General features: G+C 43.5%; 1 protein-coding gene and 1 non-coding gene across 9 annotated transcripts in view; both read right to left on the bottom strand.

Annotated features, from left to right (window-relative positions):
• Positions 1-15,330, bottom strand: part of IFT172 (intraflagellar transport 172) — a 43,600-nt gene that overhangs the window by 22,597 nt on the left and 5,673 nt on the right. For all 8 annotated transcript variants that reach the window (XR_004054271.1, XR_004054272.1, XM_010371218.2 and 5 more), the window contains 11 exons: positions 14,807-14,886; positions 14,516-14,603; positions 12,298-12,512; positions 11,272-11,395; positions 10,756-10,851; positions 9,241-9,402; positions 8,819-8,872; positions 8,482-8,585; positions 7,910-7,995; positions 3,760-3,872; positions 2,441-2,608 (listed from right to left, as the gene is read on the bottom strand). Coding sequence is in view for 6 of the 8 variants with exons in the window: in XM_010371218.2 (XP_010369520.1) it covers positions 2,441-2,608; positions 3,760-3,872; positions 7,910-7,995; positions 8,482-8,585; positions 8,819-8,872; positions 9,241-9,402; positions 10,756-10,851; positions 11,272-11,395; positions 12,298-12,512; positions 14,516-14,603; positions 14,807-14,886 (1,290 nt within the window). In the remaining 2 variants the exon portion in view is untranslated. The remainder of the gene's footprint in view (positions 1-2,440; positions 2,609-3,759; positions 3,873-7,909; positions 7,996-8,481; positions 8,586-8,818; positions 8,873-9,240; positions 9,403-10,755; positions 10,852-11,271; positions 11,396-12,297; positions 12,513-14,515; positions 14,604-14,806; positions 14,887-15,330) is intronic.
• On the bottom strand, positions 6,798-6,899 carry LOC115894397. The gene has a single exon (XR_004054525.1). It is a non-coding gene; the product is annotated as a U6 spliceosomal RNA (small nuclear RNA).

Raw genomic sequence — 15,330 nt, forward strand, 5'->3', positions numbered from 1 at the left:
ATCCCAGCACTTTAGGAGGCCGAGGCGGGCAGATCACGAGGTCAGGAGATCAAGACCATCCTGGCTAACACAGTGAAACCCCATCTCTATTAAAAATACAAAAAATTAGTCGGGCATGGTGGCAGGCACCTGTAGTCCCAGCTACTCGGGAGGCTGAGGCAGGAGAATGGCATGAACCTGGGAGGCGGAGCTTGCAGTGAGCCAAGATCACGCCACTGCACACCAGCGTGGGCGACAGATCGCGCCACTGCACTCCAGCCTGGGCAACAGATCGCACCACTGCTGGGTGACAGATCGCACCACTGCACTCCAGCCTGGGCGACGCAGCAAGACTCCGTCTCAAAAAAAAAAAAAAAGGAAAAAAAAAAAAAGAAACCAAAGAGAAAAGACAGATCATCTGTACAGAAATGGCTGCTGATAAATTTTTCAGAACAGCAATGGAAGTCAATCAATGAGACAACATTTATAAATTAAGAAAAATTAACTGTCAGTCTAGAACTGGGTACTGAGTCCAAGTATCTTTTCAGAACAAAGGCTAAATAGAAACATGTTCAGATAATGAAAAACTGAAAATTTATCATCTTTCACTAAAGAAATTTCTAAATAAGGCTGGGCACAGTGGCTCATGTCTGTAATCCCAGCACTTTGGGAGCCCGATGGAGGCAGATCACTTGAGGTCAGAAGTTTGAGACCAGCCTGGCCAACATGGTGAAACCCATCTCTACTAAAAGTACAAAAATTAGCTGGGCGAGGTGGCACATGCCTGTAATCCCAGCTACTCGGGAGGCTGAGGTGGGAGAATCACTTGAACCTGGGAGGTGGAGGTTGCAATGAGCCAAGATCATGCCACTGCACTCCAGCCTGGGCAACAGAGTGAGAACCTGTCTCAAAAAACAAAGAAACAGAAACAAAAAACTTCTAAATAATATTCTTCAGGAAGAAGAAAAGTCATTCCAGAGAGAAGACTGGCATTGTAAGAAAAGGTAAACAAAGGAACTGGTACTTTGATGGTAAATCTAAATGAATCCTGTCTGATAAAATAATCAGGCAGGGTGTGGTGGCTCATGCCTGTAATCCCAGCACTTTGGGAGGCCGAGGCGGGTGGATCACCTAAGATCAGGAGTTCGAGACCAGCCTGGCCAACATGGCAAAACCTCATCTCTACTAAAAGTACAAAAATTAGCTGGGCGTGATGATGGGTACCTGTAATCCCAGCTACTTGGGAGGCTGAGGCAGGAGACTCTCTTGAACCCAGGAGACGGAGGTTGCAGTGAGCCAAGATCGCGCCACTGCACCCCAGCCTGGGTGACAGAGAGACTCTGTCTCAAATAAAATAAAATAACCATGCCTATCTTTGGGGACAAAATAAGATTAGACCTAAAATACTGGACAAAAATGACAAAGGGGAGGAGATGAAAGTTAATGTCTTTTAAAGTCCTTGTATTGTTTGTAGGGGAGGGGGTGGTTAGATGCTTATTAACTTTAGACTTTGTTCATTTAAGTACACGTTAAAACTTTCAAGGTAGCCTCTATAGAAATAGGATATATAACTTTCAAACCCAAAATGTAAAAAAAAAAAAAAAAAGGTGTTTAAAAAAAGGACAAAATTAGCCAGACATGGTGGCATGCACCTGTAGTCCTAGCTATACAGGAGGCTGAGGCAGGAGGATTGGTTGAGCCCAGGAGGTTGAGGTTGCAATGAGCTATGACTGTATCACTGCACTCCAGCCTGGGAGATAGTGTGAGACCCTGTCTCAGAAAGAAAGAATAGAGAGAGAAAAAAAAAAGAAAACAGAGAAGAGAGAGTAAAAGAGAGAAAGAGAGAAAGAGAGAGATAAAGAAAAAGAAAGAACTAAACAAATAAATTTTAGACCCTAATCAGTTTAAAATGAGGCAAAAAGGAGATTAAAAAAGGTATGGAAAAGGACGAAAAGAAGCATCAAGCGCTCTACCCATACACACACCAGCCATCCTAGCCTAGCACAGGAGCCTGCCTCTCTTGTTTTCTCTGGCTCCCCCCAGATTTTGGAAGACTACCGGCTATGTGTGATGTTGTGGTAGGATAGGAGAGAAGATCTGATCTGTAATTTAAGAAAAAAAGGCACTTTGAATGGCTTATAATGGAGAATCAGCACAGGAGATGACATTAGAACTGCCTCTCCTATCAGGGATTTCCAGCCTAGAGGGATCTCCATATTATGACCTGGTGACTTCCCAGGGCCACTGTAATGAACCCATACTCCAAGGGTCTAATATAATGTCAGGAATCTGAAAAAGGATGGTTCTGGGTGTTGGTCCATAAGTCTAGGCTTCATTTGCCAATTCTATCACAGAGATTAAGGGTGGTGGACACAGAAAACCAAGTAGCCTTCAGAGTCTCCTCATGGCTCTAATTAATCAGCTCAATACCACATCTGAGGGCCCCTAGTGTCCAACATACCCTAATAGTGAACATGGTGACTGTCTCAGGTGCCTCAATGTTGTACCACACACACAGGCTGTTTCGGTTCTGAGCTACCAGCACATCACTTCCTGGGACCCACTGCACGTAGGAGCAGAAGTTGAGGATCATCGTCTTAGAGCAGCTTTCAATATCATATAGATGCAACTGAAGAAAGAAGAGACAGATAACACAATTAGAAGGGGATGTGGGGTTGTCTCCTGCTTTTGACCATTTCCCTAATGGTGAGATGTGGTGAGCTAACTCAGGTTCACGCTGCATTTCAAAGCTTACTGATCTGCTTTCTGCTGAGCTGGTATATCCTAACTCTGGTCAAGTAAGAGATGGCCCACAGAACAAAGATCTACATCCCAGGAATTTTAAGTTAGGTGAAGGTCAGACTTTCCTTCTTGAAATAACTCTGGGCCAGAGTTACCAGCTTGGATTACAAATGGCAGGCCACTAGAAAAATTAAATTATCTGGAAAGTTGTGATGTGGCTGTCACTGAAATTAAAATCATCAGGTTGTCTCTTTGATCTGAGGTTGAACACTCTGGTGCCACCATATTGGGATGAGAATCAATGAGGGACGAAGAGGCTGTCCTCCAGCCAGTTCATGCCATCAGATAAGTGTGGCTGAAAAGCACTGGACAGCAGGTCTAGGTGAAGGTCAGCTAGGCATGAGCAGGAGGAATGCAGGGTTAAGGAAGTTTCCTGAGGGCACAGACTGTCAACAGCAAGAGACACCAACTTCCAAGCTCCCTTCTTGACTTTGTTGCCATAATACAATCACCTCTGAGGTAATATAGGATTGCTGGGCGTGGTGGCTCACACCTGTAATCCCAGCACTTTGGGAGGCTGAGGCGGGCAGATCACCTGAGGTCAGGAGGTCAGGAGTTTGAGACCAGCCTGACCAACATGGTGAAAACCCATCTCTACTAAAAATACAAAAATTATCTAGGTGTGGTGGCACGTGCCTGTAGTCCCTGCTACATCATCTGAGGCAGATGGGAGGCTGAGGCAGGAAAATCGCTTGAACCTGGGAGGCAGGGGTTGCAGTGAGCCTAGATCGTACCACTGCACTCCAGCCTGGGTGACAGAGTGAGACTCTGTCTCAAAAAAAAAAAAAAAGGAAGAGGTAATAAAGGATGGATTTCGGTATCAGCTACAGAGAATGTTGATTCTTCTGTGCCTTCTGCTATGCTGATGATACAGCAAAGACAACAGGCTCCATCCTGCCTCCCTCAGTCCCTGGTGGCAGCTTGTCTCACACCCTCTGCGGTCCAGCCAATGCCTAAGGCCTTAGTAGCTCTTCTCACACAAAGTTTCCGGTCCCTGAAGAGGAGCCTGTGACCAGTCTCATTAAGTTCCAGCCAATCCACGTGGCTCTCATGGCTCACGGTGCCAATGTTGTAGCCACCAATCAGATCCACTGTAGAATAAAGGAGACAGGGTTAAGAAGAGAGATTCCACACATGTACCTAGTGTGGCCAACACACATAATTTTGCTAGGAAGTCTAGGAAGCTGGGTCTCTTTTGGAATTGTAGAGGTTTTGTTTAACTACGTTGTTAACTCAAAAGGTCCAGACCCACAGAAATGTCGTCACTCTCTGGGACTTACGGAGTTACCTCAGAGCAGACTAGAACTATTGAGCAAGTGGCTTCTCCTACTCACCGAATCCCCTCGAAGGCAGCACTGAGCACATTAAAGATAAGCCTGATACAACACAGCAGTGAGACAAGGCTGCTGAATAAATGACCTTGATGGTCATATGCTCTAAGAAGTTACCTGCAAATTTGAATGCCTACTGTGTAAGAGCACTGCAAGGGTAGATGGTGGGGAAGGCATGCAGAAAAACCTCTGACTAAAGTTAGGCTGGTCACTGCAGAGGATGAATATTTTAGTTTGGTTTGAATCTTGTAGACAATATCAGAAACTATCACATTTAGAGCAGACCAATTAGGGTTGGCTGGGATGCTTTCAGGGAGTCTCTTGGTCAAAGCCTACTTATAAGTTTTAGTGATATCCATTATTAATGAACAACGTGCCTCACTTTGTTATATATGCTTAAGCTAAGGACCAAATGTTTGCTGGTGTCTATAATTGTGAAGACCAATTTAAAAAACAATCTTCCTTTAATTAAAAAGTAAAATTGGCTGGGCATGGTGGCTCACGCCTGCAGTCTCAGCACTTTGGGAGGCCGAGGTGGGCAGATCACCTGAGGTTAGGAGTTGGAGACTAGCCTGGCCAACGTGGTGAAACCCTGTCTCTACTAAAAATACAAAAAAAATTAGCTGGGTGTGGTGGTGGGTGCCTGTAGTCCCAGCTACTTGGGAGGCTGAGGCAAGAGAATCGCTTGAACCCAGGAGGCAGAGGCTGCAGTGAGCCAATATCATGCCACTGCACTCCAGCCTGGACAACAGAGCAAGACTGTCTCAAAAAAAAAAAAAAAAAAAGGAAAATGATAAAGCCATATTTTAATGCCCCAATTATAAGTAGAATCAGAGTTCTAGAGTGGCAAGGACCCTAACTCCTGAGAACCCTGAAATTATACATAAAATTATGTGTGTATAGTATATATTTTTCTCGGAGAAGGTCTACGATTTTAGGTACTCCAAAGGGTTGATAGCCCAAAAAAGTTAAGAGAGGAACTCTTTTTTTTTTTTCTCCCCAAGACAGAGTTTCACTCTTCTCACCCAGGCGGGAATACAGTGGCACCATCTTGGCTCACTGTAACCTCCGCCTCCCTGATCCAGGCAATTCTCCTGCCTCGGCCTCCTGAGTAGCTGGGATTATAGGTACCCGCCACCATGCCCAGCTAATTTTTGTATTTTTAGTAGAGATGGGGTTTCACCACGTTGGTCAGGCTGGTCTCGAACTCCTGACCTCAGGTGATCCAGCCGCCTCGGCCTCTCAAAGTACTGGGATTACAGGCATGAGCCACCATACCTGGCCATGAACTCTTGTCATTTTACATACATTGAAAATGAGACCTACATAGTGAAATTGCTTGTCCAAGTTCTCACAACTCATTTTTGCTGCTGGAGTCTTAGGCCTCTTGGTCTACATTATTGTTTCCATTATAGATACCTACATTTCTGAGTGCAGAAACCTGATGTGAAGTATAATATTCATGAAATGTGCAACTACTTTAAGAATAGACTCATATGTATATGGAAACTTGATTTATGACAGATTGCATTACAAATTAGAGGGTGAAGAACGGACTTTCAACAAATGGTTAAACATATGGAAAAATAAAATAAAATTAGATCCCTACCCACATTATACATAAAACAAATTCCAGGTGAAAAGCAAAATTTAAAAATGTTAAAATATATGAGGGAATAGGAAAGGATTTCTTAAATAAGACCTAAAGCATCACAAACTATATATATATATATATATATTTTTTTTTTTTTTGGAGACAGAGTTTCACTCTTATTGCCCAGGCTGGAGTGCAGTGGCGCAATCTCAGCTCACTGTAACCTCTGCTTCCCCGGTTCAAGCGATTCTCCTGCCTTAGCCTCCCAAGTAGCTGGGATTACAGGTGCCCTCCACCATGCCCGGCTAATTTTTGTATTTTTAGGAGAGATGGGGTTTCACCATGTTGGCCAGGCTGTTCTCAAACTCCTGACCTCAAGTGATCCGCCTGCCTTGGCCTCCCAAAGTGCTGGGATTACAGGCGTAAGCCACCATGTCCGGCCTCAAACTAATTTTTTTTAAGTGAAAAAAATGGACTATTTTAAAGTGAAAATGTCTGAACAGTGAAAGACTCCCAAAAGGAGAGAAAAGACAAGCCACAGGCTAAGGCAAAAATATCTGCAATGCAAATAACCACCAAAGTCTATACAAGCATATACAAAGACTTCAAATCAATGAGGAAGAGACACTCTGATTTTAAAAATGGGTAAGAGATAGGAACTAGCAATTCACAGAAGAAGAAATATAAATGGTCAATAATTATTATATATGAAATTAATATAGAGATATAATTTTATATATATCATGTTTAAGCCAAATTATGAAGTCAGGCAATTTCAAGTATTACAGAAGATGTCAGACAATAGAAACTCTAACTGCTGGTGGAAACAGAAATTGGTATAACTTTTTAGAGAATAATTTGGAAATATTTAGTGAAGTTGAAGACACAGGTCCTCTGTGATTTAGCAGGTCCATTCTAGGCATGGAACTCAGAGAACCAAATCACTGTAATAGTGAAAAATCAGCAACTTAAATGACCATCAATAAGAGGGAGGATATAAAATGATTCAACATAAATATAACAAAATGTCAGGATTTGACAGAACTGGGTATGAATAAACAAGTGATAATATCTTCTTTTAAAAAAATCGGTTTAAAGTGGAAAGCTTTATAAATTTGTGTGTCATCTTTGCATGGGGCCATGCTAATCTTCTCTTTATCATTCCAATTTTAATATATGTACTGCCAAAGCAAGAAAAGTATCATTATTATTAATAGCTAACATTTATTACTATGTACCGGGGATAAGTGTATTTCATATAAAGTAGGTACTATTTTTATCCCTATTTTGTAGGAAACTGAGATATTAGAAAGATGAAGTAACTTCCTAAGATCACACAGGTAGAGAAGTGAGATGGTTTGACTCCAGAGCCCCATTCTTTTTTTTTTTTTAATTTAATTACTTTCTTTTTTCATAGAGACAGAGTCTCACCACGTTGCCTATGCTAGTCTCAAACTCCTGAGCTCAAGTAACCCGCCCGCCTCAGCCTCCCAAAGCGGTGGGATTACAGGTGTGAGCCACTGTGCCTGGCCCAGAGCCCCATTTTTAACAGCTACATTGTATAGGTAATGCTGTTCTCTATACTATTTTTTATGCTTGAAACAGTTCATGATAATTGTGAAACGCAAATAAAGTTTCTGTCATTATTAGTTACCAATGATAAACTATACAAAAAATAAGACCTCTTCCAGTTCTAACAGTCTATATGATTCTATGAAGTCTAAACAGGAAAATTCATAAATTTAATGGGTCTTCTCTACCACTCACAATTTGCCAACCCTAAGATATATGTCTAGAGAACATGAATAATTATATAGACCTTTGGGATTTGTTTTTGTTTGTGTTTTAAGAGATGGGGTCTTACTCCATCATCTAGGCTGGAGTGCAGTGGCACAATCATGGCTCACTGCAGCCTTGAACTACTGGGCTCAAATGATCCTCCTGCCTTGCCCTTCCAAAGTGCTGGGATTACAAGCATGAGTAACTGTGCCTGACCTGCACCTTTGTTTTTATATCTAGATATCCAGGTACAGATGCACACATATTGACTTCAACATTTTATATATATCCATTGTACATGTGGGGTTACTATTACCTGGTGCTTCTCAGATTCCTGCATTCCCCACTGAACACAATCCTGTGGTATGGAAGTGTGATATAAACATCTATTTTGTTATTAAAATTATGAGAGAGTCTTACTCACCTATAGCAATAGTCTTAAAATCAATAAGATAAGCCAATTTCTTATTATCTTCTGTTCCTCGCTGACACCTTTCATTAATACGAACACTGAAACATGAAGGGCAAGGTAAGGCAAAATGGGCTGAGGTAGTTGGGATGTTTATTAAAGGCTCTGAAGTACCATATGGGATGAAGCTTTTATTTATTTATTTATTTAGAGACAGGGTCTCACTCTGGTTGCCAGAGCTGTAGTGCAGTGGTGTGATCACGGCTCACTACAACTTCGACTTCCTAAGCTCCAGGTGATTCTCCCACCTCAGCCTCCCGAGTAACTGGGACTACAGGGGTGTGCCACCATGCCTGGATAATTTTTTGTATTTTTAGTAGAGAGGGGGTTTCACCATGTTGCCCAGGCTGGTCTTGAACTCCTTGACTCAAGTAATCTGCTTGCCTCCGCCTCCCAAAGTGCTGGGATTATAGGCGTGAGCCATCATGCCTGGCTGAAGCTGTTAGATTAACTGGAGGACACAGAATTTAGGAGTCCAAAAGGAATTATTTTGGGTTTCAGGGATTTAGAGAATCTTGTGAGGTTACCTGATGAGGTGGGGGTTCATGAATTCAGTGCGTACGGAACCCAAGGTGTCATTATTCCCATATTCCACCAGGGTTAGCTCTCCGGCATTGAAGATCATGCATACCTGGGAAAAATGGAGTTGTTATACGGTGGAAAGGCTACATGAAGAAAAACAGTAGTGGGAGGTGAACTGTCAGTTCAAGGTGACTACCACTTTTCTCCTTGCTCTCTTATCCCGCCAATTTCATCCTCCCGTTTATCTGCTGTTTCCCTATCCCTTGCAACTTGCCATCTTTATGACACAGAAGCTAGAAGGAGGCTTATCGAGATGGTGATAGTGAATCAAGTTCTACTCACATTCTCATTTTCAAAGAAATACTTCTCATTGCCACCAGATCCTTGCCAGGCTATCTGCAATGGGAGAAGACTTAAGAAGCAATGTGGATAAATACCCAAGATAACGCCGAAAGAATGACAGGTTGGGAAGCAGAAAGATCATATTTACATAGGCTTTGGCACTACACAAAAGAGGTGCTATATCAGAATTTGCTCTGGTCCCTGAGAGAAACCAGAGAGATGTTTCTGAGAGATGGCATAAAAACAGTCGAAATATGGTGATTCATACTCTGGGATTATAACCTCCTGGGTCTCCTTCCCTGAAACCAGGTCCCCTACACCAGAATGTTAGAACTTCTCACAGAGAGAAGGGATTTTGGGTGCCCACAAGCATTAAGCCAAGATGCCCCATTCCCCACCCTACCATCAATTTTGGTTCCTACCTCACTAAGCCGATTAGTGTTCAGGTCCCCCAGCAGCAGTGTGTCTGATGTGCGGGCCACCAAGTAACGTTCCTTCCCTAGGATTTTCACCTCTTCCACCTCATAGCCATAGTGTGACTTGAGCACCACTCGGGTTCCTGATGACAGGTTCTTCACAATTACCTTGGTAAAGGACAAGTCTGAGCCCCTTAGGCTTCCCCAGCCCAAAAGAAGGGTGAACAACCATGCCCTTTGCCTACCTCCACAGTGCTAAACAAAGGTAATACCTTCTTTCCTCCCTGGGTCTAGGATATTGTTGATAGTAATGATATCTTACATTTATATGGGGATTTACTATTTATGAAATGCTTTCCTATGTTATCTCTTTTGACGCTCACAATTTATATAATTCTGAAAGTTCCACTGTGTAAAACCAATCATTCTATGTTCTCATAGTCTTTGTACAAAAATTATATATCACTGATCACAGTGTACGTATTGATTGGTTGACTGACTGACTGACAGGGTCTCAGTATGTTGCTCAGGCTGGCCTTGAACTCCTGGGTTCAAGCAATCCTCCTGTCTCGGCCTCCTGAGTAGCTAAGACTACAGGCATGTGCCACCGCATCTGGCTAATATTATTTTTTGATATGTCTGTGTTCTCTGTTACAATGATCTCCTTGATCAAGGGACAATGTCTTACAGATAATTATCTGTGTATTCCCAATGCCTAACACTGCTGACACAAAGTAGAGAATGAATAAATGTTTCTGGAAAGAATAAAAGAATGAAGAAACCAACGTATAATAAATGGAAGGACAGAGGTAGAAAAAAGAGAAAAGTGGGCCCAGGAACTAAGAAATTTTTAGCTTGCAACATCATACACAGTGAGCTTAGAGGCCTTAAAACAACAGAGTTCACATTTATAATCCTATTTATCCAATTGCCCAGTTGCCAGTGTGTAGACAGTAAAGTTTTAAGCCAGGAAGGCTTAAGTGGCAATCTGCACACCTTACGCCTGGTGCTTAAAACTTTTCTTTTTCTTTTTTTGAGACGGAATCCTGCTCTGTCACCCAGGCTGGAGTGCAGTGGCACGATCTTGGCTCACTGCAACCTCCACCTCCCAGGTTCACGCCATTCTTCTGCCTCAGCCTTCCAAGTAGCTGGGACAACAGGCACCTGCCACCACGCCTGGCTAATTTCTTTGTATTTTTAGTAGAGACGGGGTTTCACCATGTTAGCCAGGATGGTCTCGATCTCCTGACCTCGTGATCTGCCCACCTTGGCCCCTCAAAGTGCTGGGACTACAGGCATGAGCCACCTCACCCGGCCAAAACTTCTCTTATAATAAGCTGCAAGAACTACAGCAGGAAAGTTACCAAGGTGTTGCCCTGGCATATTCTGTTGCCCAGAACAGCTCTTCCAGAGGGATGAAGATTAAATTTGAACTATGGTTGTGGCCAGAAGGCAGGGAAATGTTATAAGGATGAATGAGCCACGCAAGGTCTCAGTGCAGTAGGCTACCATCCTGCTTACCTGGCTAGGTCCCACATACGTCAACTCAAACTTGTTCTTGTAAATAATCCTTCGGAGATAGCAGTCAAACAGTTCCACCCCACCACATAGTGTGCCCTAGAAGGGAAAGTGACAGCATAAAAGGTCACACACATAGTACAATGGCATGGGGAGAGTACCTAGAGACATCCTCAAAACCTAGGCTCCAGAGTCTAGAGAAGAGTTGGCAGTGAAAGACCTGGCAGTTTTGGGAATTACCAAAAGGAAAGAGGCTACAATCATTGGACTCAAGGGCACAACATATTAATGGGATAAAAGGGAGAAACTAGCCCTGCCTACACACAATTTTTTGTCCCTTTTGTGACCTCCAATAAAGTATGAATTTCTCTTTCCTGCCTTTAACGCCAGAATTTTAGGTAGGGTCAAAAGGAAAGAGGAGATTCTCTAGTGTTAGGGAAGAGTGCTTTAGGATAAGGCAGGATTTTTTTCTAGTTTGGTGAAAGTCACCAATCCGGAAAGGGATTACTAGTAACACACCACACAGAGCCGTGAGCCATCCCGCTTCCAGGCCAAGGCAGTGATGGTGTATAAATTGGCAATCTCCTTGGGCTCTGCCTCTTCCCAGATGCTTCTGTGAGGTCTCCAGTTGAACACCCGAAGCCTGAAATAAAGTATGTGGCTTTTAGAAGAGATTAAGGCTGAGCTAAAGAGTGCATATGGGCTTATAAGCAAAGGAAATTTGTCTTGCTATATCAGAAAAGAAAGGAAATAAAAAGAACAGACAAGCTAGGCAGTCAAGCAGGAGAGGATATAAAGGTGCACAGGAAATAAGCTGGGAAAATCAAGGCAAAACTAAAATAGAGTAAGTGTGAGGGGAGCAGAGAAAACAAAAAGACCAGGGCAGGTGAGAAAAATAAGCTACTAGGAGCAAAAAAAATATGCAACAAGGAGATAAATGGTAGGAGTCAGTGAAGAAAGAAGAGAACACAAGGAGACATAAGATTGAAGGGGGTAGAAAGACAGGACTGACAAAGCTGGGGTTAAACACATGCCAGAGAAATGACGAGACCTGGAACATGGCTGTTTATCTGCTGTACCATCATTCATTCATTCATTCGCCAAACATCTGAGCATATCTTAGATATATAGCATGTAGATGCTAATCTAGGCACTGGAGATAAAAAGATGAATAATAAGCCCCCTTCTCAAGGACTCTGATTTAGCCATCTATCTGGCTACACAACAACAGTTTGCAAACAACAAACTGTAATATAATGTGAGAAACTCTTAAGCGGTCTCAAAGGGGGCAATGGAAACAGAAAATAGAGATGAATTTTGCTATGGAAGTGCAGGGAGACTCATAGAGACAAAACAAGAGCCCAGGACATTTTGGAACTGCCAGCACACCAATGGATGGAGGGAGCAGGAAGAGGAAAACGCATGAATTACATACATACATTTGATTCTGCTCCAGTCTCCCACTCTGGCTCAGAATAATTTGGCTAAAGCAGAGAGCGTTCACAGAGAAAGCAGGCAGAAGATAAAACTGGAAAGGGGACTCACCTGTCATAACTTCCTAGCACAACAGATTGGCCCCCAGGACTTGCTACAGCTGTGGTGAACTCGTGCTCCTGAGGGTCACGGCTGTAATCAAAAGTTTGTAGCACGTGGCCTTCTTTTCCATAGGCTACAATCTTCCGATCACAGCCTGCAGCCACAATGCTATTGGTTGTCCATGCCAAGGCATAGGGTGGACACGGGTGGTTAACCAACTTCCCCTAAGACAGAAGTAGAGGGTTTCGATCACTCTCCGAAGACTCCACCCGAGAAATTCCTCACTCTCAACACCTGGTACCTTCACTCTGACCATCATACCTTGCAGAAGTCTCTTCCAACATTTTCCTATCCCAACACATCCTAATCCTGAACTGTTCACAAATTGTCACATACACACACACACACACACCCCTATACAAACACTTGTTGACCTTGTGCTCTAGAAAAACCTCAAAATGCTTGTATATTGGAATTTTCTTTCTTTCTTTTTTTTTTTTGAGACAGTCTCACTCTGTTGCCCAGGCTGGAGTGCAGTGGCGCGATCTCGGCTTGCTGCAACCTCTGCCTCCCGGGTTCAAGCGATTCTCCTGCCTCAGCCTCCTGAGTAGCTGGGATTACAGGTGTGTGCCACCACACCAGGCTAATTTTTGTATTTTTAGTAGAGATGGGGTTTCACCATGTTGGTCAGGCTGGTCTCGAACTCCTGACCTTGTGATTCTTGGCCTCTCAAAGTGCTGGGATTACAGGCATGAGCCACTGTGCCCGGCACGTATTGGAAATTTTTAATATATACCTGGTAAAGCTCCTCCAAAAAGGAGATGTCCTACACATTAACCAACAGCATCTAGGCCCACAAAGAGCATAGGAGGGTTAAATTTAATTATTATACAAGTAATTCTCTTTTTTTTTTGAGATGGAGCCTCACTCTGTCACCTGGGCTGGAGTGCAGTGGCGCATTCCACCTCACTGCAACCTTCGCCTCCTGGGTTCAAGCGATTCTTCTGTCTCAGTCTCCCGAGTAGCTGGGATTCCAGGCACATGCCACCACACCTGGCTAATTTTTATATTTTTAGTAGAGACGGGGTTTCACCATGTTGGCCAGGCTGGTCTCGAACTCCTGACCTCAGGTGATCCACCCGCCGCAGCCTCCCAAAGTACTGGGATTACAGGAGTGAGCCACTGTGCCCGGCTTATACAAGTAATTCTTTTTTTTTTTAGACGGTGTTTCCCTCTTGTTGTCCAGTCTGGAGTACAATGGCATGCGATCTTGGCTCACTGCAACCTCTGCCTCCCAGGTTCAAGCGATTCTCCTGCCTCAGCCTCCCAAATAGCTGGGATTATAGGCATGTGCCACCAGGCCCAGCTAATTTTTTTGTATCTATTAGAGACAGGGTTTCACCTTGTTCGTCAGGCTGGTCTTGAACTCCTGGCCTCAGGTGATCCACCCACCTTGGCCTCCCAAAGTGCTGGGATTACAGGCGTGCACAACTGTGCACGGCCCACAAGTAATTCTTAATGTAAATGATTCAAACAATACAGAATTATATAGAGTAACATGAAAGTTTCCTTTTTATTCCCCATCTTTTCCTTTCCCCTCTCCAGAGTAAACTGTTAACTCTTGTTTCTATGAATCTACATGCATAAATAGATATTATATATATTTTACACAAATAGGAATAATTTTCACTTTTCATTACCCTAAGAGTTTTTATTTCCCTTTGTCTCAAAGTCCCTTCCACCTGAGTCATCCCTTCTTATAAGTAGTAAGCTCCAGGCTCCTAAACACAAATCCTTTCAATGGCCACATCCAACTTTTTCTCTGTCCCTGAGGTCTCACTCCTCTAGCTTCCTCCCTTAGTACCTCAATCCAAGTGCCTTAGAAGTCCAACCTCCTCTAGGAGGGTTCCTGGAATTTCCTTATCCCCTATCTCACAGCATCCTTTTTTTTTTTTTCTGAGACAGGGTCTTGTTCTGTCACCCAGGCTGTACTGCAGTGGTGCTATTTCAGCTCACTGCAGCCTCAGCCTCCTGGGCTCAAGTGATCCTCCCACTTCAGCTTCCTGAGTAGCTGGGATTACAGGCCCACGCCACTATGCCCGACTAATTTTTGTATTTTTTTTTTTGGGTAGAGATAGGGTTTCACTATGTTGCCCAGGCTGGTTTCAAACTCCTAGACTCAAGCAATCCACCCACGTCAGCCTCCCACAACATTCTTTATTCATACCTGTGACTCTCCAGAGCCTTCATCATCAAAGAAATACCTAACAATGGTACCATCTGCATGACCAGAGAGAATTCCTTTCCCAGAGCAACTAAAAAAGGAGAAAGGAGAGAAATATAGGAAGAGATTATTTTATCTCACCAAGAAAGCCCCTTTCTCTGTCAAACACAACCCTGTCTGTGGTTCCTGCTACCAGTTCTCCTGCCTTTCATACTATGGTCTGGCAGTCCATATTTCCCCACAGCGTTTTCCTAACACTTTCAGACTCTTGTGATACTACTCCTCTTTACTCACTTTGTTGTCAGGGACACCACGTAAGACTCTGGCCCATAGATGGTAGATGATTTATTAGTTTTGGTGTTTGCTAAACGAACCTGAAAATGGAAAAATGACAGAAGTATGGTTAGGCTACTTTTTTTGTTTTTTTGAGATGGAGTCTGGCTCTGTCGCCCAGGCTGGAGTGCAGTGGCCGGATCTCAGCTCACTGCAAGCTTCGCCTCCCAGGTTCACACCATTCTCCTGCCTCAGCCTCCCGAGTAGCTGGGACTACAGGCCCACCACCTCAGCCGGCTAGTTTTTTTTTTTGTATGTTTTAGTAGAGACGGGGTTTCACCGTGTTAGCCAGGATGGTCTCGATCTCCTGACCTCGTGATCCACCCGTCTCGGCCTCCCAAAGTGCTGGGATTACAGGCTTGAGCCACCGCGCCCGGCCTGGTTAGGCTATTTTAAATTTAACTAGGCCTTAAGAAAAAAAGGAAAAACTATCCCACAAAACTGGTCCCTATGCATTCTCCCCAGCATACAACTTGATCCTAAGG

Source organism: Rhinopithecus roxellana, chromosome 17 (assembly GCF_007565055.1).
Source record: "Rhinopithecus roxellana isolate Shanxi Qingling chromosome 17, ASM756505v1, whole genome shotgun sequence".
Taxonomy (NCBI): Eukaryota; Metazoa; Chordata; class Mammalia; order Primates; family Cercopithecidae; genus Rhinopithecus; species Rhinopithecus roxellana.